This window comes from Homalodisca vitripennis, chromosome 3, assembly GCF_021130785.1.
Source record: "Homalodisca vitripennis isolate AUS2020 chromosome 3, UT_GWSS_2.1, whole genome shotgun sequence".
NCBI lineage: Eukaryota > Metazoa > Arthropoda > Insecta > Hemiptera > Cicadellidae > Homalodisca > Homalodisca vitripennis.
Window position 1 is genome coordinate 29,815,724 of NC_060209.1, and position 26,167 is coordinate 29,841,890.

General features: G+C 33.3%; 2 protein-coding genes across 4 annotated transcripts in view; one reads left to right on the forward strand and one right to left on the reverse strand.

Moving 5' to 3' along the window:
• Nucleotides 1-310: 310 nt before the first annotated feature.
• On the reverse strand, nt 311-22,006 carry LOC124356740 (putative ATPase N2B). Of its 3 annotated transcripts, XR_006921888.1 has the most exons (8): nt 21,241-22,006; nt 16,468-16,653; nt 15,124-15,365; nt 12,638-12,815; nt 9,688-9,828; nt 5,495-5,614; nt 4,398-4,576; nt 311-2,486 (listed from the first exon to the last, which is right to left on the reverse strand). XR_006921888.1 is itself a non-coding variant. In XM_046807925.1 (7 exons), exons 1-7 carry the CDS (start codon nt 21,652-21,654, stop codon nt 4,454-4,456), a joined length of 1,404 nt encoding a protein of 467 aa, XP_046663881.1. In that variant the 5' UTR covers nt 21,655-22,006; the 3' UTR covers nt 311-4,453. The 3 variants fall into 3 exon arrangements, 2 of the variants coding, with proteins under 2 accessions (XP_046663881.1, XP_046663883.1); XM_046807925.1 differs by having other exon boundaries at nt 311-4,576; XM_046807927.1 differs by having other exon boundaries at nt 311-4,576; nt 16,468-16,648; nt 21,241-21,436.
• Nucleotides 22,007-23,413: 1,407 nt separating this feature from the next.
• Nucleotides 23,414-26,167, forward strand: part of LOC124356741 (X-linked retinitis pigmentosa GTPase regulator-like) — a 32,351-nt gene continuing 29,597 nt past the window's right edge. The window contains exon 1 of the mRNA XM_046807928.1: nt 23,414-23,694. Coding sequence (XP_046663884.1) covers nt 23,667-23,694 — 28 coding nt within the window. The 5' untranslated portion in view covers nt 23,414-23,666. The remainder of the gene's footprint in view (nt 23,695-26,167) is intronic.

Below are 26,167 nucleotides of genomic sequence, written 5' to 3' on the forward strand. Positions count from 1 at the left end.
TCACAACTTGGTTATTTAAGAACTTAGAGAAAAAGTAAAAAGTGTTCTGGAATGCTAATGACATTTGTCAAACCTTTTGTCAATAAAGTATGTTTTTGAACCTCGAACGTTAGTTGTGATATTGATTACGGTACATGTAAATTTCCTAAGAAATAAATTATTTATATTTATGTCATCACAGAATCTACCCACTTCTTCCAACTAAAACGAAGGGTCTATTTATATTTAATTTTTTTTTAAAGACCATACGTATTAAAGGTGTTCAATACATACAAATGATTACTTGGAATTTCATTTTTTCTTAGGTATAACTCTTGTAAGGATTTATCTTAGTTTGAAAATCATGGAGCACAAGTATTACATTTCCGTTGGTTAGTTGACTGACTTTTACCACTTACAGGGTTTGCACTAATAATTTACTGTCATCTTATACTATCAATATAAAATTACAATATGTATATTAAAATGTTGATGATTCTTATATATTAATTTACAATGCTAAACTAAACCTAATGGCTGTTAATATTATAAGTAGGCTGTTTCCATTTTGTTCTAATGTTCACTATATCTAATGGTAGGAGTATATAAGGAGCCTAATCCTCCATGTGTTTTTATGAAACGTGTATAAGAAAATCTCTTGAGCGAGGACATGACATGGTAGAGGTAAGAATAAAGTAAGTTATTATGGTATTGTGCTGTATTCAGTTTGGGGGGAGAGAAGTGCAGTGCAACTGTGATCTATTGTATGCCCTACTCTTACCTTACTGAGAAAAATCTCAGTTGCAGTGTTTCTGCCAGCCCTGCCTCTTCAAGGGATTGGAACACTTAACTAGCCTAAGAGTTTCAGCTCCTCTCCTTGCTGATGCCAATAATTATGCGGTAACTATCATTGTATTGAATCAACAGTAACATGCAAGTACTAGTGAAAATTCCATATTATTACCTAATGACAATAAGAGAAATCATAGAAACGATCAAGAAAGAAAATAAAGAAGATATAATTAAATTAATGAAAACCTGGCAGTCTGTAAGAAATGAAGTATATTGATCATAGTCAGTTGTTGGCATATTGATCAACACACCTGTGTACAAACAAAGCCTTTTTTATTAAAGTTTCAGTTTAACATTAGTTGAGGATGGCTATCCAGAGCGACACCGAAAAATTTCTAGAATATAATTATGTAAACAATTATAGGCAGCAGAGTGAACCAGAAAAGATGTTATTAGCCCAAGGTTGACAGTTGCTAATGCAAAATATGTGATTTTTAGTTGATTTCAACAAATTACCTAAGCCAGCCTAGAAGTCTTAATATACAGGTCTCTTTCCATTCTATAATTTTACTTGTAGTTGAATGTTCTTTTCCCAATACAAACAATTTCAGAAGATAGAGATATTTATCTAAAGATACAACGATATATTTTTTAAAGAAGGTTTGGCTGTTCCGAGGACTAGCAGATAATTTTAGTTATTTACCACCACCTGAATAAAATTCTTGCACGATCAAGAAAATTCTAATAAAATATACATTATTAGGAAGATGGAACAGAATTGACTATGAAGCATCCTTAAATGTATAAATATAAATGGAAGAAACCAGTGTAGAAGACGAAGACATGAGGGTTAAGACCTAAAAAAAAAACATACTTAAGTGGTGGTTTTAATGGCGGCCATCTTGAATACAGGCCTATAAGAATAATGTGAAACCTCATGCACTTTCACAGCTTCATTTTTAGTCATAGAATTATGAGATATTTTAAAGATACAATCCATATGTATTCTTTATCTATATGATGGTAAATGTCTGAAATACTATTATACTCTCAAATCATCCATCACGAATAACAAACTTAAAACAAAGACTTTGGATGTGTTAATTATATCTTTAACACTTTCACTGCCAACAATGTCATTTGATGTCGCACATGGAATTCTTTAGTCATGAAACACATGAAAACGTCTTTTGACGGTGCTGACATTTACAGTAATAAAAATGCATTCAAACGGCATTGAAAGTCATTCGGTATTTCCATTTTTTTATTTCTTACTCTATGGATTATGATCTATGGAAATGTTGTTGGCAGTCATCTGGAATATCAGAAAAAAGTGGTTTTTTACGAACTTGTTGTTACGTCGCAGTTGCTCTGACTTTTGTTGTCGTTCTCTGCTAATTCGTCACCTGCATTGTTATTGATTCGCTTGCTATTACTTTAGTTTACAACAATATTGTAAATACAATAAATCGTGACAGTGAAAGTGATGATTTATTCCAAAGTGACACAGATAATGATCCTGATTTTACTACCGATGGACTTGTTGACAGTGATTTTTACCCAAAAAAAGCAAATATCAGCATAATAGTAATAAAAACCTGTATCCTTGTGTTTTTATAAATAAATGGTTTATTACAGAATTTTACAGTTTTTTATTTATTTCCAGCTTTTGTTGAAGATTTTGATGATGGTCCTGGAACAAGTGGGTTAAGGCCCTACAATAAAAAAAATTAAACATAAGTGGATTTCAATTGTAAATATTTGTAGCTATAGTGACAGTAATTAAAATACTGAATACAGCAAATGAGACAATTGAGACATATATTTATGTTATTCACATACATGGTGATGTTTTTCGGTCAACTTTTTATTCTAAAAAAATTATATTTTTATGTTTTAAAACAAGACATTCTGTTTGAAAATATTTATACATGAGCATTTGTGTAGAACGAGGAAGAATTCATCTTTGAAAAAATATAAGTCCCATGGTTTTGTTAAAATTGGTTAAAAAATTATATTTATTTTAAAAATCATTAAAATGGGTGGCAGTATACGAAAGTTGTCAAAACGAGGAGGTGGCAGTGAAAGTGTTAAAATGAGATATCTCTCACATTCTACGACTAAAGATAAAGCTGTAAAATGCATGAGGTTTAACATTGTTCTTATCGGAAAAAACTCCTCAGTTATTTCACTAAAGGCAACTCTTATAAATAAATAGTGAAGATAAAGTAAATAATAATAAAATAGTCTCAGACTTCTCCAACAGGACGATGGCATGAAGCTCCTACTACATTTACTATGTTAATACTATAAATGTTCCCTAATGTAATGAGAATTTTGTGCCATTTTCATTGTTATTTGGTTTGTCAATCACAATGTACGTTCAAAAATTGTTGAATTAAATTACGATACACTATTATTGAGTGAAAATTAGAAATTCTTATATTCCTTTTGTATATTTAATCCCACCAAATTTCTTTGTAAGAATAGCATCTTGATTCAGATATTTTTTTTTAACAAAGTATAAAATTAGCTTTGAGTGAGTAAATTTTTCTTTTTTGACTTCTGGTGGTATTAAATGTTAAATTTATAATATATTATCTAAATAGTTAAGTTTTTAATCTAATAGTTGTGTTTATTTCCTGAAAACAGTTGCTTAATATTCCGAGAAACAAGAGCTTTCCCTACAAACATGTGGTAAATTTTGGTCACCTATTGGTTCAAAGTGTTTTGTAGTACTGTTTAAAATACCTGTCCTATATAAAATATTGTTTCTAGTGACAAATTTTCATATCGGGAATTACCTATTTATTTTCACTTGGTTTTTCCTTCTTTAAAGATAACTGTGGAATATGGTGAAGTTTCTCTGAAGAGATGAAGAAAGATGGTTTTAATGTGGTTAGACATGGTTTAAATAACTTCTTTTCTAATAGGACATCTAATTTTCCTCATTAGTCAGCAAATTCACAACCAAGTATTCCTCCAATAAAAAAAAAAAAAAAATGGACTAAAATAAAGTTCATCAAGCCGTAAATTCAATGTAACTATTGTAAAACAACTCAATATTCCAAATCGAAAAGACATCAGTCAATTATATACAATTTCCTTACTTTATATACCTTTGACTCTAAGTAGGTTGTACTTGCACTGTAATATAGTACTGTAACTACTAAAGATATTTATTTTCCAATAAAATAAGACTGATAAGTAATTATTACATTGTAAATGTAAATAATAAATGTAAATTATTACACCACAATATTCAAAGTTGTGTTGAAATTAAAACACAATCATACAAATTGTAATAAAAATAAAGTGATGACAGTAAAAATAATCATGTGTGTGTTTATCCCATTGTAACTATAAGTTTAACTTTTAGATGGCTGTACATGCAAAAGACTGTACATTTCTGGTGATTTCACAATTAAATCCATTGCTTAGCCGTACCTATAAAATATTTTGGGAGTTAGAATACAACAACTATATAGAATAATCTAATATAAGCCAACTACAGTAACTTATCTGTTAACTTAGAGCACTAATGGTAACAAATTGTGCACAGCAAAGGCTTGGCATAATACAGAATACTAAATTTGCTATAAACATTAATAACTTAAGGCACTTACGCCATACACCTAATTATTACTAAGTACTGTTGTCTATGTGGCAAATAAATATTCCTTCATCTCAGTTTATCCCACTGTTGCCAGTATTCCATTGTTTGCATCTCCGAAAGGCGAGAAACTGTTCTGTCGTACGCAAATATCTCCTCGTCTCCCGTAAAAATATTAGCTGTAGCATTTTCCTGCAAAAGGTGTAACAAATAAGATCACAACTATTTCTAACCTATAAGAGTATTTAATCATGTGGCGAAGAGTAAAACAAAAAATTGATAATTTTTAAAAGTACCTGTACTACTTTTTTTTTGTAATAGTTAATTAGAAAAAAATAATGTGCAATAAAAATCCTATTAAGTTAACCCTTTGAGTGCCGTCACCAATCACTAAAGTCACACGCTTAAAGTGCCGGTAATTCTGCAATATAAGGTAGTAGACATCCAATGGAGAATGATCTACAAGGAGTTTTTACTGTAAGCTTAGCTCAAGATGTACATCATTATGAATGGGTTGTTTAGCAGAGATGGATGCTAAAGAGAAAAACCTGGTAAAACAATGGTTTGGAGAAAGGATTATACGTAAAGATGTTTTATTGGTTTTTAAATTTTTTCTGTTATGTTATTGAAAATAATATGGAAAATACAAACAAGTTTTAGTAAATTTTGTTTTTAACTAACACATTTACAAATTTGAAAAAAAACAAAAATGTTATTATCACTTTTTATAAACTTTCATTTTATAAAATTAGAAAACACAAAAATGTTATTACCATTTTTTATAAAATTTCATGCTTATGCTACATTTTTCTACATATTTTTAAAGACTTTTTTACAGTTATACAGCATACACAAAGAATACAAATATAAATAGAATTATTCACTTAAAATACACATTTGAGATACAAACAAACCTATGCTATTACAATATAAATAAAAGGAGAAGGTCCTAGAGTGTCAGATGACTTCTTAGCCCTAACTTTGCCTGGTGAAATAAGACATTCTTTACCCTTTTTTTCGCTTCACCCTGAAAAATTAAACAATCTTTTTAAAGACTAAAACTAATACTTGACTACTACCAATATACAGTAATTATGATGTAACACTGACCGAACCACGAGTTATATTCAGATCGTCCATGAGCATCCTCTTCTCATCTGTGTATTCATCATCCCCGTGTGCGACAAAGAGTGTTTTGTGTGGTGCATCAGCTGATATTACCACTCGTACCTACAAACAATGAGTTATCTATAAATTAGTGGTTTCAGTATTTCAGTATGCTTGTAAGAACCTAGTATAAATGACATATTATAAAATTTCTGAAAATATCTACGTATTGTATAATAATAACAAACTGATTGTTTTGTCATGTTATTACGAGGCTTGTTCAGAGAGTAACTACTTTTTGTAAAGAAAAAATACTCAATAAATTTACACTTCTTATAAATTTATCAATTTAAAAGAAAACATCAAGCTATTTTCTATATAACTTATCTTTTATATAAGCTCTTACTATACCTTGTTATGAGTTTTAATACCTAGTTAACAATTATACCAACTGTACAATTACAATTAACCACAAAAAATGGTGAATAGTTGTGGAAAAACATTCTCGATGTTGGAAAAAATACCAACCGTAAATTGCTAAATTCAAACAGACTTTAATAGTAAATTTTTGATTTTCTGAGATACTTGGAGGACATGAAGAGGAAGCATAGGATCAAATCCGATGTTGTCGAGGTGAAGACAAATTTAAGTATAAATGAACTAGGTCAGTAAGTAAGTAGTTAAAAATTAAGTAAATGGTAATGGTGGAGTAGTGGTACATTATACTTACTTTGTTCTGAACTAGATGAATGATTTTTTTACCATATATTAATTGAAGAGAATTTCTCAAAAATTTGTATGAATGTAAATGTTATAAAGATGGTCAGTACACTTTAATTTGAATTTCATGTCTTTTAGTTTATATCCAAACATTAAAACTTTTAATAGATTAAAACACTATTTTTGTTATAATTCTTGTACACTTTACAAATCATATAACATAATCATATGTGTGTGAAAAATTCGTTTTAACTAACAATATTGTCCAATCCAAAATTATTTCCATATTTGATCAGCTTTACTGGTTATAAAAAAAAAAAAAAAAATACAAGCCATTTTCAATAAAAAGTTTAAGAGCTGGCTGTAGAAAAATTCTTATCCATAACAACAATGTTAAACAGCATACAGTTTTGCTTTCTTATTTTTTATTATAGAACTATGGAAGATGTCTACACATCCAAACGCTTTCTAGTTTTTTTGTAAAGTGTATACTTTTTGAATATTTAAAAGATGAAATAAAATAAAATTTGATATTTTTCTGATTAAGCCATAAAGGCAAAGATATAGAGATATAGTTTTAGTAACTTTGTGGAGAACATACACAGTGAAAGTAAAAATTAAGTGCGTGATGGAAACTTTGATGACGAAATTTTGAGTGAAAATAGCGATGAAGAAATTTAAGAAAATTATTTGACACAGCCTAACCCTCGAACTTGGGAGTGGCCGGCATGATAATGATCCACATAATTTTATTTTTAGTGTTTTTTTTTTTTTTTTTCCTTGGGGCGGCCTACTGCCATGCACTTAAGCCTCAAGGGCCTTTTGCGCACCCCGGAAACACCATGAGGCCTACCAGTCTACAACTTCAGCAGTTCAACAAACCGTCGAAAACAACCTATCAAGTTCTCCTGGGAAAACTCGCCACCCCTGTTCAAGCTACCAAAGATGGCATACCGCTCTCTTGCTATTGCAGGGCAATCAAAGAGCAGGTGCTCAGCAGTCTCCTCCTGCTCATTACACCTTCCACAGAGCGGATCCTCCTGAAGGATGCCAACTCTGTGTAGATGCTTCTTCAGGTGACCATGCCCCGTAATGAGACCAATGACCTTAGAAGACATTGATCTGTTTAATGAGAGAAGGTCCGAGGCCACCTTGGAGGAAGGTGACTGTAATACCATTCTACTCACTCTAAAACCCGGATGCAACCTCCACCTTCTCCCATGCTCCGCGCGAATCCATTTCGAGACAACCCTAGAGGATTCACACCTTGGAACATCGCAGAATGGTTGAGGGCCCGTCATAATTGTTGCTGAGCCCTGGTTGGCCAGGGCATCAGCTCTTTCGTTCCCAGGAATCCCCTCATGACCAGGAACCCAACAAACGGTTACATTGTTGATTCTGGCAAGGGAGGAAACTGTCTGATAGCAATCCCAAACCAGTTTGGATTTGATTGTGCAAGAATCCAGCGCCATCAGCGCTGCCTGACTGTTCGTGAAAATGTTAATCGTCTTGCCCCTATATCGCAGACGAAGATTCTCACGAGCACATTCCATAATGGCTGCGACCTCCGCTTGAAAGACTGTCGGATACGGACCCATAGGAACCACCAGCTCCCTACATGGTCTCACTCCCAGAATTCCAGCGCCTGTGCCGCTTTTTGTTTTAGAGCCGTCTGCGTACCATTCGAGCTCCGCTGGTGGAAGAGGTTGCTTCCCCTCTGACCAATCATCCCTTGAGGGTAAAATAATCCTAAAGGGTTTGTCAAAGGAAAACTTTTGTGGCATCTGATCAGAGATCATGTGCAAAACATCCTCCTGTATCAGAGTGCCAATTCTGCAGTGCCCACCGCTGCAGCCCGACCAGAGTCCCCGGGAGTCTTAGAGTGCCATCTTTTGGATACCTGCCAGACGTGCTACCACCGTCTTGGCTTCCGTTTTTGGCCACCATACGACAGCTCCGTACATTAGAGCAGGTCTGACCACGGAAACATAAAGCCAGTACAAGAGCCTCGGCTTCAGTCCCCAGGGCCCACCTATCACACGTCTGCATTGCATTAGAGACCACTACCCCTGGCAATGACCCTTTCCAGATGAGGTCCCCAGTTTAGAACCCTATCTAGGATCACACCCAGGTACTTGACCTCAGGCTTCAGCTCAACGGGTGAGCCTTTAAATAGAAAGGGACCAATGCCCTCCATCCGTCGCTTCCTGGTAAAGGCAACCACGGCAGCCTTGGTGGGGTTGACGGTGAGGCCAACCTTATCACACCAGTTTCCCACCATGTTCAGAGCAGCATTGGTCAGTTCCGTGATTGTTGTGTTGAACTTGCCACTCACAAGAATCACAATATCATCTGCGTACCCTTGTGCAAAGACACCGCTGCTATTCAAAGAATTTAGCAGGTCATCCACAACCAGGTTCCACAGAAGAGGAGAGAGGACGCCGCCCTGCGGACAGCCCCTCGTAGCCTTCGCACTAACACTTGCTCCCATGAGGGTTGAAACAACAACCCTGTCCGTGAGCAAGGCCCCTATCCAGTCACACACCTGACCATCAACGCCACGTCCCGAGACCGCATTGATAATTGCCTGAGTGGCTGTATTATCAAAGGCACCTTCAATGTCTAAAAAGACTCCTATAGCTACCTCTTTTGCCGCCAGCGTCTTCTCAATCCTGCATACCAATTGATGCAGGGCCGAGTCGCATGACTTTCCTGGAGTGTAGGCATGCTGGTTAGGATGCAAAGGTCGCTCCAGAAGAGCTCCCTCCCAAACAAACCTGGCAACCATTTTCTCCATGGTTTTGAGAAGGAAGGAGGACAGGCATATCGGCCTGAAAGACTTCGGCCGATCCATTAGATCTGGTATGAATCCAATTGTTGCTAGGCAACTAAATACTTAAAATATAAGATAATGAAATACAAATTTAACACTTTATATTATGGTCATTTAATATTTTTAATTTATCCTACACAACCACACAATGAAAAAGTAATTCAGTACCTTAGGATACTTAATTTAACTAATATTTGAATTTTAATTGGTAGTCAACGTGTTGATCATATCTTTAAAATTAGACACCTTCCATAGTCCTACAACAGTAAACTAAGCACGTTTATATTGCGTTTTTGTTTGTCTTGAAAGAAGAAATCCCAAAGTACTACCGGAAAGTTCATTAACACTCTGTATAACGTACAAAAACAAAAAAAGTGTTTCTAAACTCATGAAAAACAGTTAATAATCTAAGTTTTCCTGGTAATTGGACTATAGTCAGTGTTTCTAAGGATAAATTGATCTTAGAAAGCAAATAATAAATAATCTTTTACTATACATAGCACTCACTAACATTTTACACTTTGTTTCAATAGAGAGGATTAGAATTTGTCTTTTCAGAATGCAGTGTTATGATGAAACTTGTGTAGAATGCATTTATATGTTTTACACCTATATGGAATGTAACGTCATGTTTAAAACTCACCTTATGATCATAGAGTGTGTCTATGAGTGTGATGAATCTGCGCACTTGGGACCGGTTTTTGAGACTCAGAATGGGGACGTCTCTGATGATGACGGTGTGGAACGCCTGTGACAATTGTAGATAGTCGTGAGCTCCGAGTGGCTACAACAAATTTAAACAAGGTATTGTAATAATCGATAAAAATAATAAATTAAAAAGTAAAGTAAAGAATGTCTTATTTTACAAGACTAAGAAGCCTTCTCTAACACAAACTGGGGACCAACGGCTAAAGGTACTTCCGAACCACCAACAATGGCCGGGCAGACGAGCTACTTGCAGGAACAGGATCACTCAGCGGTCACCCATTCAAGCAGCAGTCACGCTCAACATTGCTTGATTCTGTTATCTCGCGATAACCACCGTACCAATTACAATTTATACACCGCCATTGACAAAAATTTTAAACAGTTTTGTATAGTTCTCACTAATAAGAAAACTTGTAAAACATTGTAATTAAAAATCACTTCAGTGTCACCAGAGGTATTGTTGTAGTGTGTGGTGATACTCCCAATATTAGTTATGGTTTGGCATCATTTGGTGGCCGGTGTTATATTTCGATAAACAATATTAGGTTAACATAATTTCAGTAAGGAATGTTGGATGGTAAAAAAAATACTGATTCAGCTGAGAACTGGATCCCATTAGACAACTGAAATCACAATCACAATAGAATATTAAATTTATACACATGAAACTGCTGCAGTTTTAAAACTTTTCCTGATAAAGTGAAGCCAGTATATTGAGCCAATCTAAATTACATATAGGGCAGAGATTTTGCACCAGAATTGCCCTATTCTAGCTGGAAGTTGGAACTTTTCACACTATCCCTTACATTGTAAGATATGTCTGTGTAGAATTCTGCACAATTATTTTGAGAACGATTTAACATACTAATGTAAGTACTGTTTAGTACCTCAGATGGTCTGTTGAATAGCCGGAAATTGAGATTTTTCACTTCAATACTTATATTGAAATTATATTACAAGTGCTGGAAGTATACATTTTTTTTTAACAAAGTAGGCTTCTCAGACCTACATATTTATTTGATCGGGGCAACAATGCAAACTCAATCATGGCAAACCGGAAGTACATGCTTTTTAATCAAATAGACTTCTCAGACAATGTATATATACATTTTCTTGATTGGGGAAACAAGGTAAACTCAACTATGCCAATGGAAATCTGAAATTGGAAATATTTCCAACATTGTAAGAGCTGTTGTAAGAGCACAACATAACAAGAGCTGGTTCTTGCTTTTCGACTGAAGTAGTCCTTAACAAATTCACTGCGGGTGAGGAGCATGCTCGTCATGCGAAAATGGCGTGACAGGCGGTGGACAAGCAAGCTCAGCATACGGCAGCTGCTTTCATATTGCCTCAGTGTGAGCTGAGCAGTTACCCGGGAAGGCTGTAACACTCATAGCGAGGTGTGCCTGTTTCAGTGAGTCAGTTGGTGCGATTCGTCGCCAGTTCGCCAATTTCGTTTGTTGTGTATGCTTTGCGATATTGTGTGAGTGGATTATATTGTCTGTTGACTGTGTAAGTGTATGTACTCATAATGGAGGAAGACGATAATGTTATTGACGATAATTTTTCATCTGATGAAGACAATGAGTCGCAATGAAATGCACTTTCTCCAGGTTGTTGAAGTAAATTCTTTTTACCTGTACAACATGTACACCTCAGATAGACTGTTCCTGTATGACCTTTGAGTTCGTGTTCTTGAAGATCTGCTCCCTCCAAAGGAAGCCCCACTGCTCATCACACCGACGCGCAACAGCATGCATCTTCTCTCCAAACTAACGAAGCGCAAAGGAAACGGCAAGTCAGTTACCCGGAGGTGCCGCGTTTGCTACCAAGAAGGCAAGCGTAAGGAAACAGTGTACTATTGTGCAGTGTGCCCTGACGAACCAGGTCTGTGTGAACTCAGTTGCTTTGATAAGTATCACGAGGACAAATAAGTAGTTTTTAGTCTTTGGCGGTGGGTAGGGATGTATATAGTTTTTTTTCTAATTTTTACTTGGGGAGGGGGGAGTGTTAACGGTTTTTGATGTTGTATATTTTTGTAGTGTATATGAACTAATATGTAATATATACATGTAATTGATGTACTATCTACGTGTCATTTATGTACTATCTACGAGTCATTTATGTGCTATACGTGTAATTCGCGAGTGTTTGTGCTGAAACCTAGTGTGCAGCAAACACATACACGGGGACTGGCACCCGGTGCAGATGACGAGCAGACTCGGAACGGACATGACGTCACCCGTTCCGGCCAATGAAGCTTCCGGAATACCTTGGACAACCCTTTCGGCTATCCTGACTCCATTTTGGGTAAGTAAAAAACAAACAAAATTCCTGCATTTTCTGTCGCCGGTAATTTTGTCATCAGCAGTGAATGTGTTAAAGACCTACATATGTACATAGTTTTTTGAATGAGGTATGCAAACAGGTTATTATCAACCATTATCTTGGCCATAAGAACTAAACCGAGATAAAACAGCAACTGTCTCAGAATCTGATGATATTTGATGGTGGAGATTAAAACAAGATTTATTAAGCTCTCTAGAGTTTCGCAACTTTTATTTTGAAGGGCAAACCAACAATATTTTACACATACAAACATTACCATGTCACAAAGCTCTTTTAATGTACTACTAGCAGCAAGTCTTACCGAAGATCACATTGCGATCTTGACAATTCATTACTGGATACCTGATGATGTTGATCTCATAAACAAATAGTAATTACCAGGACGAACTAACAATATTCTACATATTACCCTATTACTAAGCTCCTTACATGTGATCTTAGCCACAAGTTATATTGATGGTCACATTGACACTAAGGATATTCAGCACTGGATATACTAGGATGTACTAATAATATTCTAGGTATATAGAAATTACCCTGTCACAAAGTTCCTCAAATGTACTGTCCAGCACTTGGCCGCAAGTCTTATTAAAGGTCACATTGCGACCTTGGATATTCAACACTCGAGGCCTGATGATGTCGATTTCATGGGCACATAGGATTTTGAATATTTTATTGACTCCTCTTTCAGCATCATTGTTCTTGTCCGATTTCCTGCAACACATTGGGGTTATTATATTTTCATTCAATAAAATAGAGAATATTTAATGTACATAATTTTGTAACAATAGTATAAAGTCTTACTGTGGATTGTGTCTTTTTTTTACACACCATGATTAGTAATAGCAAATTTTATGGCATATTTGTATTAAAACAAAAAAAATGTTAAACTGCCGTAATTACCTAACAACAATAATATGCTTGCTCTGTTTACATCATAGTTCTTTTATACATCTTATGAATAATAAAAAAAATAAATAGCTTTTTTTCATGGGCTTAAAAGTATGCCCATGAGAAAAATTTGATCAGAACCAAAGATCTTATACACAAACACTATCCACTGGGAGACAAATTACGTCACTCTAATTGTATAAATTAGAACTCTATAAATAGATCCCTTCCTATAAGGAAGCAAAACTGTTTAACTGTTTCTTTCCAGTACTATTTTGCATATGAAACTGGAAAAATTTTCAAATATTTTTTGGTAGTTACCATTTGCGTGAGTTTTTATATAATAAATTAGTAGTATACGTATGTTTTAGGTGGTTTTAATTAAATAATTTACCTGTAAAGAAAAAATAAAAAAAAACATTAAGAACCTATCTAAAACCGTTTTGATTTTATGGATGTTTTAGTAAAATGTTGAAAAATCACTGAAATATTCAAAAAATCCGGCAGTTTTCAGCAGTACCTTGAAAAAAATCTTTGGGATTTTTTGGACAAAATTTTTTATTATGTTCTGGCACTAAAAGGATGAATAAAAAACATCCCAAAAGTAAATACCATTTAAAATACATTGAAAATGTTTCTAAAATGGTCAAATTTGTAATTCTTACATTTTTATTAGTTCTCAACATTACATTTTTAAAATTAATTATAAAATTATGTATTTAAAAAGTCAATACTGTAAGATATTAGGGTTAAAGCTCTAGTACTATTTAATTTAGCCCATGATTTCAACTGGGAGTTATACAAAACACGAATACCAATTTCAATTAGAACATGAAAGTAGTATGAGTTATTAGTTACATAACTAGTCACTATCATCTTAATTAACAGCTTGAATGTTCAAACACAGCAAAACAAACGTTTAGAATCATTTTTGTGCACGCTACAATACTTTTTAACTTAAATAATCAACTACATTAATTTTTGGTTGAGATTCAAATAAAAAAAACTTTTGTATACAAACCACAGTAACTTATTTACATTGTTCTAACATTTTATACGTGTCATGGATGTTTTAATGCCTTTCACTATAATTTTAAGAATGCCTTAACACAGGGTTTAGAGGCATAACGTTGAATTGAATTAAACACTGAAGAAAAAAAATTGCATTGAATGCTGTGCTTAGACATGGCTATTATTACAGTAAGTAGTATCTTCTACGGCTTGTTGAATTATATGAACATAGGAAAAAACTTGCCTTAACTTTATTAATTCATAAAGTAACATTTAAAACAACAATCAAAAGTGGTAAAAGATGTTTTATTGCTTATTACAAAAGCAATATGTTTTTATTAATTCATGGAAATTAATAAAAATAACATAAAACCAAGCAAACTGATCAGTTTAAGATTTAAAGATCCTTTAAACTATGTCTTTCTTTCACCATGTACTCTTCCAGTTTTGCACTGGAGCTGTTGAACCCATTCTGTAATATTGTGGGAGAAATGTTTGTGACCTCTTGGCTTATGGCTACTTTCAATTTGTGTCCTGTGTGCAGGATTTGTTTGTGTAAACCCTTGCTTTAAGGATTTTTTTAACAAGAAAAAAATCACAAATGCTAAGGTCTAGGGGAGAGAGTGGGCCATGCGATATGTCCAAAACTCAAGCCGATTTGGCCATTAAACTTGCTCTTCAAAAAGTTCATCACCTCATTGGCAGTATGAGGCTTCCACAGCTCCTCTTACTTGTTAAATATTCACTGGTGACCGAACGGGCTAACCTTGGACGGCCTGTCGACTTCTGTTTTAATGTTGAACCAGTAGATCTGAAGTTCCTCACCCAGAGCATAATGGTGTTACGAGTAGGAACTCGTCCTCTTAGAGCCACATCAAATCGTCTACGGAACTGCCACGAACATCAACACAGAAATCGCCACTTTTAAAAAACGCCTGGACAACAAACACTCTGTGCTCAGCCAACCACTACTCTATGGCTACAAAAATATCCAAGTGTGGGCTATCCCCTCCACCACCTACTCACCTCGCAGTTCAGCAGTGAAAACTGCCAGATCATACTGCCGCTCCCTAACTCCGCTGTATAACATTACTGCTTGCTAATGTACATTAGCACTTACACAAAGTAGGTTTTCTCACTGGCAGGGTTCGCCTTGGCTCTGTAGTCGATTCCGGAATCCAGGCAGGAGACCTCGCAGTGATCCTTGAGAACCTGGATGAAGGGTACAAAGTTTGACCTTTGTAATCCGTTCTTGTAAAGATCATCCGGAGGTCGGTTGCTGGTTGCCACAACAATCACACCACGATCAAACAGTTCTGTGAATAGTCTTTTCAGAATCATCGCATCTGCTATGTCTGTTACCTATAATAAAAAATATAAATTGTATTAAATCCGTATCAAGGTAAAAATAATAATGTACAAAATAAAATAGAAATAACATTTGATCCCTATATAAATATTTAGGTAGATATCCTTCATAAAAAGTTACCTAACATTTTGAACCTCTTATACTTTATGATTTTGTTTCATATAAATATTTTTCTTTGGATACAAAATCCAAATATGAAGTATTATGTAGTTAATGAATAACTACATTCAAATATCACAAACATGATTGGTTTCTTATAAATTACACATATTGTAGTTTACACATTGTACAATTTAATATTGATTTGATGTATTACATAGTGTCTGGTTTCTTACATAGACAATAGACAATAGACAAACTTCTTTATTTACATATTCATTAAGAACAGTTATAGAGTCACATAATATTATTACATAAATATGGATGATGAATGTTGGTTTTAATCTACTAGATATAACCACACATAAATGAATGTTCTTATGTTTGCACACCTCATGTGCAAGACATTGGACTGTCAGTTTCTTGCACGAGATCCCGGAAATGAACAAATATATATAAAGAGTTTTATTGTATATATAGACAGCAATAGACTGATTTTATTTCAATAAAGATTAAAACGTGTCCTGGTGAAAACGATCTGTTGAGTATCAATTGCGTAACTGGGTTTTACAGTGTACTTGCGTATGTTTTTTTGAATTTATATCTAAGTGATTTATTTACTGTGCGAGATACGTAATCTTTCATTAATATTACAGGATATAAAAATGTTGTTGAAACCATGAATAACAGTTTGTTGAGTGTGATGTAAGACAATATATGGTGCTATGTCTTGCGCTCTTCCATACATTCAGAAATTATAAACACTGATTCAAAGATATGTTTACAGTTAAAACGTAAACAAAATGTTGAGACAAATAACATTTCGATAAGAGTAAATAGTATATAATTAATTACAGTAGCTGGATATTTTATTCCCTTCCCTCCAACAGGTTTAAAACCCGCAAATAAGATGTTAGTAGTACGTCAGTAATCCAGCAGTTATGGAGTTAAAGTAATAACAGGTAAATCACAGAATCTTAATGTAATTGGACTTACCTGAAATTCATCAAAACAGATCATCCAAGCTTGTTCACTGAGTGCTTTCGCTACAGGAGGTATTGGATCAAATGGTTGTGGCTTTGTGCTTGTTACATCTCTAACAATGTCCTTACGGACCTCATGGATTCTTGCATGAACATCAACCATAAAAGCGTGAAAATGTACTCTTCTTTTACTGCTGCTCTGAAATGCACCAATTATACTAAAAATATGCATAGTACAATAATTGTAGGAATAACAATCTTTTACTGTCATGTGAGTACACAGAAGGCAGATATCATACTTCCATCTCAACAAATAGTATTTGCAGTATTGACATTAATCTATGAATAGTCAAATTCTGTACAGAATATGTTAAGTACTTGAGTGATATTAAACGCAACAAAGAGATGAACGTTTATAAACATCTAATTAATCAAATTCATGCTTGATTAAATTTCAAGTTAAAATTCATAAATGTTTAGTTTGAAGGAGCATTCAAAAACAATATTGGTAGTTAAAATCTGTAAGCAAAATAAAGGTTCCTATATAATTGCATCAGAAACTCTCAGCACCCTATTTTAAATTTAGATAAATGACTGAGGTAAAATTTTGGGTACTTTGGTACTATCCGTAAGCCAATATTTTTAGAAGTGTATTCTTACCGGGCACTTAAAAAACTACATTATTAAAAGTAACAGACTTTATTTAACTTTCTCTTAAAACTAAATTTCACTATGACGATCGGTTCTTGTTTTCTGCCTCCCAAAAAGGAGTGAAGTCGGAGAAAAGGAGGCCACTCTGTCTCTATCTGCTATTTGTTATTGGTCTAAATAAACAGGTATTATAAATATAAAAAGTTAACGAGCCCTGACATGATCTGAGCTTAGATTTAGGTACTGTTATGGGGGATGTTTTTCTTTTTTCTCCAGAAGTGTGGGGTGGCGGCAAAGGCATTTCTGATCGGTCCCTTCCCGACATCACGTTGGTAAGTATCTAATCTAAACCTACTGATATCATGTAATAACAAGTAGTAGATAGGGACAGAGTAGCCTACTTCTCGCCGACATCGCTTCCTTTTGGGAAGCAGAAAACAAGAACCGTTTGTCATAATGACATGTAATTTTCATACAAAGTCAAATGAAGTCTGTTCATTCTAATGATGTAGTTTTTAAGTTCCCAGTAGGAAACCCTCCTCCAAAAAAAGTGGCCTTAAGACAATACCAAAGTACCAAATTTTGTCAGGTGGAAATAAGTCTGAGTTATTAGGAAATATTCTATAACCTTGCAGCTTACAAACCTTTAGAGTTGCTTGACTGCTTGTACTCATAGATACTTAATTCAAGGAATCAAAGTGTGTATATATATTGTTTGTATGAAGTTTTCTTATTAAAAAGCACCGCACCTTAATTTATAATTCCTGTTTACTCTAAAGTAGAATTCTGTAAGCAATTATTAGTATGACTTGATAATATTGACTGTTCAGTGTTTGGACTTTCTACTTTTTTCATCAATCATAATTTATCAAGTACTTAGTATCAATATAGCCTTTTACGAGGTCACTCTGAAAGTTTTGAGATACCGGCAAACAATGTATACAGTACTGAAATTATCTTATCATTCGTATCTTATTTTCTGAACGCCACTTAGCACCTCACACAAACTTGAATTCATCAGTGTACTTGTGTCATCTGTTGAGGAGAATCAATTTCGTGATGTCAAAGAGTTGTAATGAGAGCATTTTATATGATTTTCAAGTTGGTTTGTATCCTAAGGAGTACGGTGAATGTATCAAAATTACTTTTGGTTCTGAAGCACTATCTCGTGCTACTGTTTTTAGGTGGTATTCATCATTTTGAAGGGGCCAAATTCACTTCAAGATAAACATTCAGAAAGCAGCATTCCACTGTCACTGAAGAAAATGTTGATTAGGTGTATGCTATGATCCAAGAGGATAGATTATTTAATGACTGAAGTTTCCTAGGGATTGGATCTGCAGCAATAAAATAAATGCTAACTTTTTAAAAATCAGGAAAATTTGTTCTTGATAGGCACCTCACAATTGGACCGATGAACAAAAAGTACAGCACTTACGAATCAGCCAGCAGACTCTCCAACTGCTTAATAATGATGTTCTGTTCATTGAATTACTTTTTAAATTTTCACTGGTAATGAGACGTACATACCATTTTATCACATTCCAACTCACGGAGAGGGCTGCGTATGGGTGTTTAAAGACGAGCTATCTCCAAAAATGGTCACGAAACAACAGAAACAATTGCCAGAAACAATCTGTGAAGAAAGTATTGTTCATTATTTTTTTCAGAAGTACAAGACTGGTGAATGCTATTAAGTTGGAGGACAAATGAATTTCACAGCAAGTTGATACACTAAATAACACTTTTCAGAAGTTCTTGAAGATTTGGAATCATTAATGGTTAAATTTGCATACTGACATCTGTTTTCACACAGGTGCAAAAACTTAAGAATGTTTTACCAAAAATGGCATAAAAACGATGAAACACCCACTTATTCACCTGATCTCGCTATCTGCTACTACTAGTTGTTCTTCAATCAGAAGAAATGTTTGCGCGGTCACTGGTTTTATTCAGAAGCCAAAATTGATGTTAAGATTAGTGAATATTTTGACTCCATTCCAAAACTTGACTTGCTGGGTCAAGTGGAAAATGGTTGGAAAATCCAACTTCAAAAGAGCAATGATGCAATGATGCCTTTGAACATGCCTAACGTTTGGTAAGTCTAGCACAAAAGTTCTTCATAAATTTCAGAACTGGATTGCAGTTTAATAAGCAGCCACCACGATAAATTAGTAATTGGAAATACCTTAAACTATTGAATCAAAAACATTCTAATTACAGCTATTTGAAATACATTTTTGTCAGCTTTTTACAATTAATTAATTAACAATATTGTCTTAAATTATGGCTGCAGCATAATAAGCGGCCACAACTGAATCCTCAATATTCATGACTATCCAAAAATAATGAAAACAAATATCTAACCAAATTACGCAATGGTTATTTCAAATAACAATATAGTTCTACATCTAACAATTAATATATTAACGATCAATAAATAACTATCTAGGCTTTGAATATTTATAAAATGTTATACTGTAATCAAAACAATTGACAAACATATTGATCCTTGTGACACAAAGAACACAAGTACATCGCAATTATACTTGCAGTCATTACTCCACACACGATTTTACTTTGAATCAATTTGGAGTAATAAAGTCGAACTGAATTACGTTACAGCATTTAAAAGATTATAGTTAAACTATATTTTTTTTGTAAAAGAATGTATGTATTTACAATTATATAAAATAACTAACATTCATTTATATTATATTTTAACAGTGTAGTAACTTACAATTACTTTACAGGGCAAACAAGTCTGACAGCATTTAAAAAATGCTTTCGAATGGATCACCCCCAACAAGGTTTAATCTTGTAACAGTTTTAAACATTGTTCAATAATAAACATATTTTCTTGTAGAGATAATAACAGTCAGATAACAATAGCTCATTTATTATTTATAAGATTGTCACTATGTGTATTATAATAATTATTTTAATTTCAAATATGATTGCTATCATGACTATAGTTATGTTGATTATGAACACGTATTCGATATATGAGTACTAAGTTTCAATGATTATTCTAGTCGATATAAAAACCGGGTCCGCTTATCACATTTCATCCCATTAGCTTACTCAGTACGTAAATGATTTAACTTTACTGAATTCAATTAATCAGGTGGCAATGAGTAATTATGAATCTGTATTGCTCAAATGTTTTTATGTTTGATAGTTTAGATATTTCTAATACCATGATTCGATTGTGTTGGTGGCCACTGCAACCTAAATTAATACAAAGTAAAATCAATTGTGAAGTACCTGAGTAATAACCACGGTACTAGGGTACGATAAGGGGACCCGGTTTTTTTATATCGAAATTGGAAAACAATATTACTTAATCATAACCATCAATATAATCAATCGATACTGATTAATTATTTTAAACAATTAACTTAAATAATCTATAACAACAGCTGTAAATACTTTCAAATAATACTCGTAATGTAATATTTCAATTTTATATAAGTAGCCAACATTTGATTATTAAAAATGGCAGTCAATTTTAGAAAACTATTATTGACAAGGCTTTGAAAGATGATAAGACATATTTTTCGTGAGTTCAACATGTTGTGGACTCGTACCGAAAAACGTATGTGAAATTTGTGGGAAAGAAAAAAACTGTAACTGTGAGAGGAGCAAATATAGTCGCCTTCAGTTTTCCTAATTTTGGTTATAATAATTTGTTTGATCACTGTAAATATTAAATTCATATTTTAATTTAAAACATATGATTGTTATTGAGGACTATAGATAATTTTATATCGATTGATAGTCTAGGATTTGAGATGCAAATATTAGGTATCGATGTTTACATTCTTCGATATAAAAAACCGGGTCCGCTTATTGTACCCTACTCATAACCACAAGTACAATGGTGATGAACATTCATTATTTGTTACATTTGAAAAAATACACATTATATAGGCTAATGTTAAATAACTTTGGCTGCTTATTATTATACTGGAGCCTTAAAACTTTTAGAATGACCCTCAAATATTAAATATATTCAACGTAAAATAACAAGTTAATATTGTACTTTTGTTATGTCACATAAATAGGCTGACAAGAATTATTAGGAACGGAGTTTTATAAGCTCACATTAAGAAACCCCATTTTTAATTCTTACCTCAACGCAATGATAGAACATATCCATGAGCATTGTTTTTCCACCTCCAACAGCACCATGTATATACAGTCCTTTCGGAAAACCTTTTTTTACTTTTTTTCCAAATAATTTTGTGAAAATGCTATCACTTGGTGGTGAATAAGCTTTTATATCATTGAATACCCTTTGGAGATCTTTAGCAATGCGCAATTGGTGTTCATCAGGTAACAGTTCCTTGTTTGATATCTTTTTATTTAAATCATGCACTGGTCCTTGTTGACTGGCTGACACTGTATCTGCAAAGTGTCTTTGAATGTTGCAAAACAAAGTATATTTGCACCCATTTAACTTTTTGTAAAAAGATATGCCATGTATTCTACAAAATGTCTTTGTGCCCCTAATAATTACAGGAGAAAAAGGTCTTGCAATTACCATGATTAAATTTAAAACGGTAGGACACAAATACTTTTTTAAATGTCAGCACTTACAATTTTAAATTCATTAAAAATAATAACCTTCAAAGTACATGAAGATATTTTACATTAGTTTAACAAAAACTGAGTAATTAGGCTATGTTTTCTATAAAAAGCTCAATCGTTTTACTCTTCATTTCACTCACTCCAATAAAATTTAAAAAAACGAACTAAAAATTTATCATTTTGTTTCAATTTAAACTGAAGGTTAACTTCCTATTCTGATATCATATCCATTCTTGCCACCCTAGGTTGGCACTTAACCCACAAAGCACAACACCGAGTCTTCTAACGTCGTCTGCAATGCCCAGCCCACAGTCTATAAAAAACTCTTGGTCGCCGATTACGACATCAGCTGTTCTCGTGGTGTTTTATGACCGAGCATAGTCAACAAAAACTAATCTTCGAATTTAGCAACCATAGGTGTTACTAGTATTACAAAATTATACAATCTCAAAATCCATTTATTCTCGCTGTGTTTATAATATAAAGCTATAAATTTATGGTTGATTGAATGAACATAAGCATGTATTGTTGATTACTTAAACGTTAACACAAGTTGGTTAGATAAGCTACGCTACGGCAACGGGAAGTATTACACATTTTACTGTACCTATATGTACACTGGAAGGCTACACTCAATGCGCTCCACTACTTCTGCTAATCTTTGGTAACTTTGACGATTGACTTTTACATTTTACTTAGAGACACATTTTACTTTGCAATTCACATACCTATAAAATGAATGTTTTTTCTCTCTTTCGAGCCTAAACGTTAGCCATGCCGGTTTCGATGTACACTGTTTATTATTCTTCACCATATTTATTATGCCTACACATAATGGGCCCTCCCCGGGATTTGAACCCGTGATCTCTTAGTTAGAGAGCCGAGACTGTAACCATTAGTCTACGGAGGAATAAAAAATAAATTAAATACTTAACTGCAAATTATTATTAGCAAATAAAAGAATCCCAAAAACTTTTATTTCAGAAATATTCAATAAAGCATGAGAGGCTTTTATACAATCAAAGGTAAAATGAGGAAATCTGTTAAGAACAACAATATGAAGCTGTAAAGGACTTTCAAAGATTTTTGCACATTAATTTTGCAAAAATTCCTTTATTTCTGAACAGAAAATTAAAATTGTAGAAGCTATTTAATTAGCGTTTCAAATTTTTATTTTGTCAAATAATTTTTACAAGATATAATGATAGTATACAACTAAACAATGACACAGCTCATAATATAATCACGTTAAACAACGCACAAATACAGTTTTGGGGGTCTGATAATGTGTTCCTTGAACACGAAAGGCCTCACAAAAATGAAATTTCATAATTATTGAAGTGTTTGTTTTTATAAATTAAGTACTTGATTCCAATAAGAAGAAGCTGGTAGAATGTATCCAGCTAATGTATATGTTTTTCTTGCAAGCGATGTATTGATTACTGGACATTGCTTGACATTCAAACTACAAAGAAAATGTGAAAATATTTTAAATACGTTATCACATCTCCATAAAGGTACGGGAGAATATCTATGCCAATGATTTTGATGAATAAAGTAATAAAACTATAATACATGTATATTACAAAGTTTACTACTGCTAGAACTTCAGATCTATGAGATTGAAAGGGCAGTGATATAACTGTCAGGTGTGGGTATCCAAGTTTGTTTACATTTCCTCCCTAAACCCTCTCTATAGCAACGTTACGTTTTGTTTGTTTTATGTAGAGGGAATTCGAAATGTTAAGCTTAGTAGACTTTAGCCTATCAGATCTAAGCAGATGCGAGTTATGAGTGTGAGTTGATGTCATATTAATGTTGCTACGTAATAAAAACAGACTTGCATTCCCGCATACACAGTGATTTTAAATTAATTACATTATTCTTTGTGCTTCCTTTCTCTAATTGCTGTTTTTAAATAGGGAATTTGTTTGCTTGATTGAAAACGAAGATTACTGTATCACATATATGGCAGAAGAAGATAAGGAAATTCCAGGTAGAACCATCGCTGTGACTTAGTTATAAAAATAGGTTTAGGCCAATATGAATAAATACCGTTTGTGATAATTTATTGAGTTATCAATCTACTTACATTGGTGATTTCTTGGGCACTGAGTACTGACTTATTGACAATACTAATAAATCAGGGTTTCAATGTATTAGCAGCATATTAAGGGGGATGCTGGGGACTGCCTCCCTAAACTAGCTGTAAAACTAAATTACAGTCCTCTGACAAGAGTATCCACATCAGGCCATCAAAACAATAAATTACGATGTCATACTAAAATTATCTATATGTTGGGTAGTGTATCATTTAAGTGGACACAGTTTTTATACCGCTTCTATTCTTATCATCGATACAAGAAGAACTGTGTACTAGAAGTAAGGAACTGTGTTCTGCAATCGGTTAGGTGTTAAATTATCTCCCTTTGTACATAGTGTGCATAGCAATAACTCACATCAAACCGATGTGTAATCCAATAACAATATGTATATAACAAAAAATAAAATAAAAACCCATTTTTGTCGCACTCAGAAATTTTGCATATAAGTAATCAGTTATAATGTGGATAAAATAAAAAAATTGAAGGGAACGTATTTCGAGTTAAAAAAACTTTATTGGAGGATTCAAAAGAATTCTAAATATAAAAAACATAGTCATGTGATATATATCAAAGTAAACAGCATTTCAAATGGAAAAAAGGGTAGGGTACGATAAGCAGTCCCGTTTTTTTTTATATCGAAGAATATAATCATCGATACCTAATATTCGCATCTCGAATCCTAGACTATCAATTGATATAAAAGTATCTATAGTCCTAAATAACAATGATATGTTTTAAGTTAAAATATGAATATAGGAAAACTCATAAATAATTAAGAAATTACAAGAATAATAAATGAACTAGAACAAGAACCATCAAACAAGAAAACTCATAAATAATTATGAACCACAATTCATATTGTTTAAATGTCATAATTATTGAATTGTTTATAATTATACACATGTAATTATATATATATTATTATGTGTATGTATAATAACAATAATTTTATTGTTTCATATATATATATATACACACACCTAATTGTATATATAATAATAATAATAATACAATTACATGTATTATTTGAAGGTGTTTACAGCTGTTGATATAGAATAAGTTAATTGTTCAAAATAATTAATCAGTTTCGATTGGTTATATCAATGGTTATGATTAAGTAATATTGTTTGCCAATTTTGGTATAAAAAACCGGGTCCGCTTATCGTACCCTACCTGGAAAAACTTCCACAAATAGCTTTAATAGCTTTTTAGCTTTGTTGTTTAGAAAATATTGAGACATGACCAAAAACTGCCTTTTTGTGGGTTTTTAAAAGCCTGTCACAAACCAAAAGGAGGAAAAATATGAAATTTTGCATTTGAACTAGTTTTGGTAGGTATAACTTCCATACAAAAAATTCATCAAAATCTGAGAGGTTAAAAGGTCCATTTGGGGGAGTTCAAGTCCACTATTATAAAAGTTGTCTGATTATGATCAAATTTTTCCTAAGCTAAACCTACCAAAATGTAAGCAGATATAATAGCCAGTTTAAGTTAAATAATACCGATAAAGTTCATAGCTGCCAGCAGTAAACTGATTACAATATTGCTTCAGCTGCAGTCGTGTCGTTTGCTAAAATTTATTTCTGTACTCCCATTTCCGTTGGTTCCAGTAATTTAATATTTGATTGAGCTTTAATTTAGGTACTATCTTGAGGGATGTTTTGCAAATTTTTTCCCACAATTTCAGGCTGCACCAAAGCTTGCACTTCTGGCCAGGGGCATTTCCGATCAGTACTTTCCTAAGCTCAGATCATGTTAGATGATTTGGTGCAAATAACACTTTGTTTCACTGTAACTCTTACCTTTATGTCCCCCATGTTACATCATATTTGGTACTTTAGGAACCAAATCTTGCTTTTGTAACAATTATGAAAGTGTAGTTGGAACCTGTTGGAAGATGTTTACAAATACACATCGATAACTCGAATATCAAGGGACTTCTGTTTTGATTGGATTTAGGATTAGTTCGAATTATTAAGGTTATAGTTTTATGGAATTTGACTTACAGAGGTAAACCAGACGTAGGAGGTAAGGAAAATAAAATACAAGTTTCATAAACTACGTTTTATTCCCTACATCCAAGAACAAAATTAAACCTAAAACACTATGTATCTCAATGAAACCAAATTATAGGAAATAGGAAATTGTAAATAATGGCTCACTTTACTTGTTCAAAATACCTTGAAAGAAGTTCGTTATTTTCTTTGCTTGAGACTGTTACCATTTTGATATTCAATAACCCTTTCAAGTGAAACAATGGCAGAAAACACACTGCCTGGCATATAGCTGATTGTTTTGCTAGGAAGACAAAGGTCTGGTAGGGAGCAGACAGATAACTCACAGACAGGTCAAAACATGCTTCTC

What these genes read in the sequence shown, in the direction of transcription:
- LOC124356740 (XM_046807925.1), bottom strand. Translation starts at nt 21,654, where the DNA reads ATGGTAATTGCAAGACCTTTTTCTCCTGTAATTATTAGGGGCACAAAG. An exon ending in AGTGAGAAAACCTACTTTGT is followed by an intron (nt 12,816 to 15,123) that starts GTAAGTGCTAAT and finishes AATGTGTTGCAG; the next exon opens with GAAATCGGACAAGAACAATG. An exon ending in TTGAGGAACTTTGTGACAGG is followed by an intron (nt 9,829 to 12,637) that starts GTAATTTCTATA and finishes AATTTGTTGTAG; the next exon opens with CCACTCGGAGCTCACGACTA.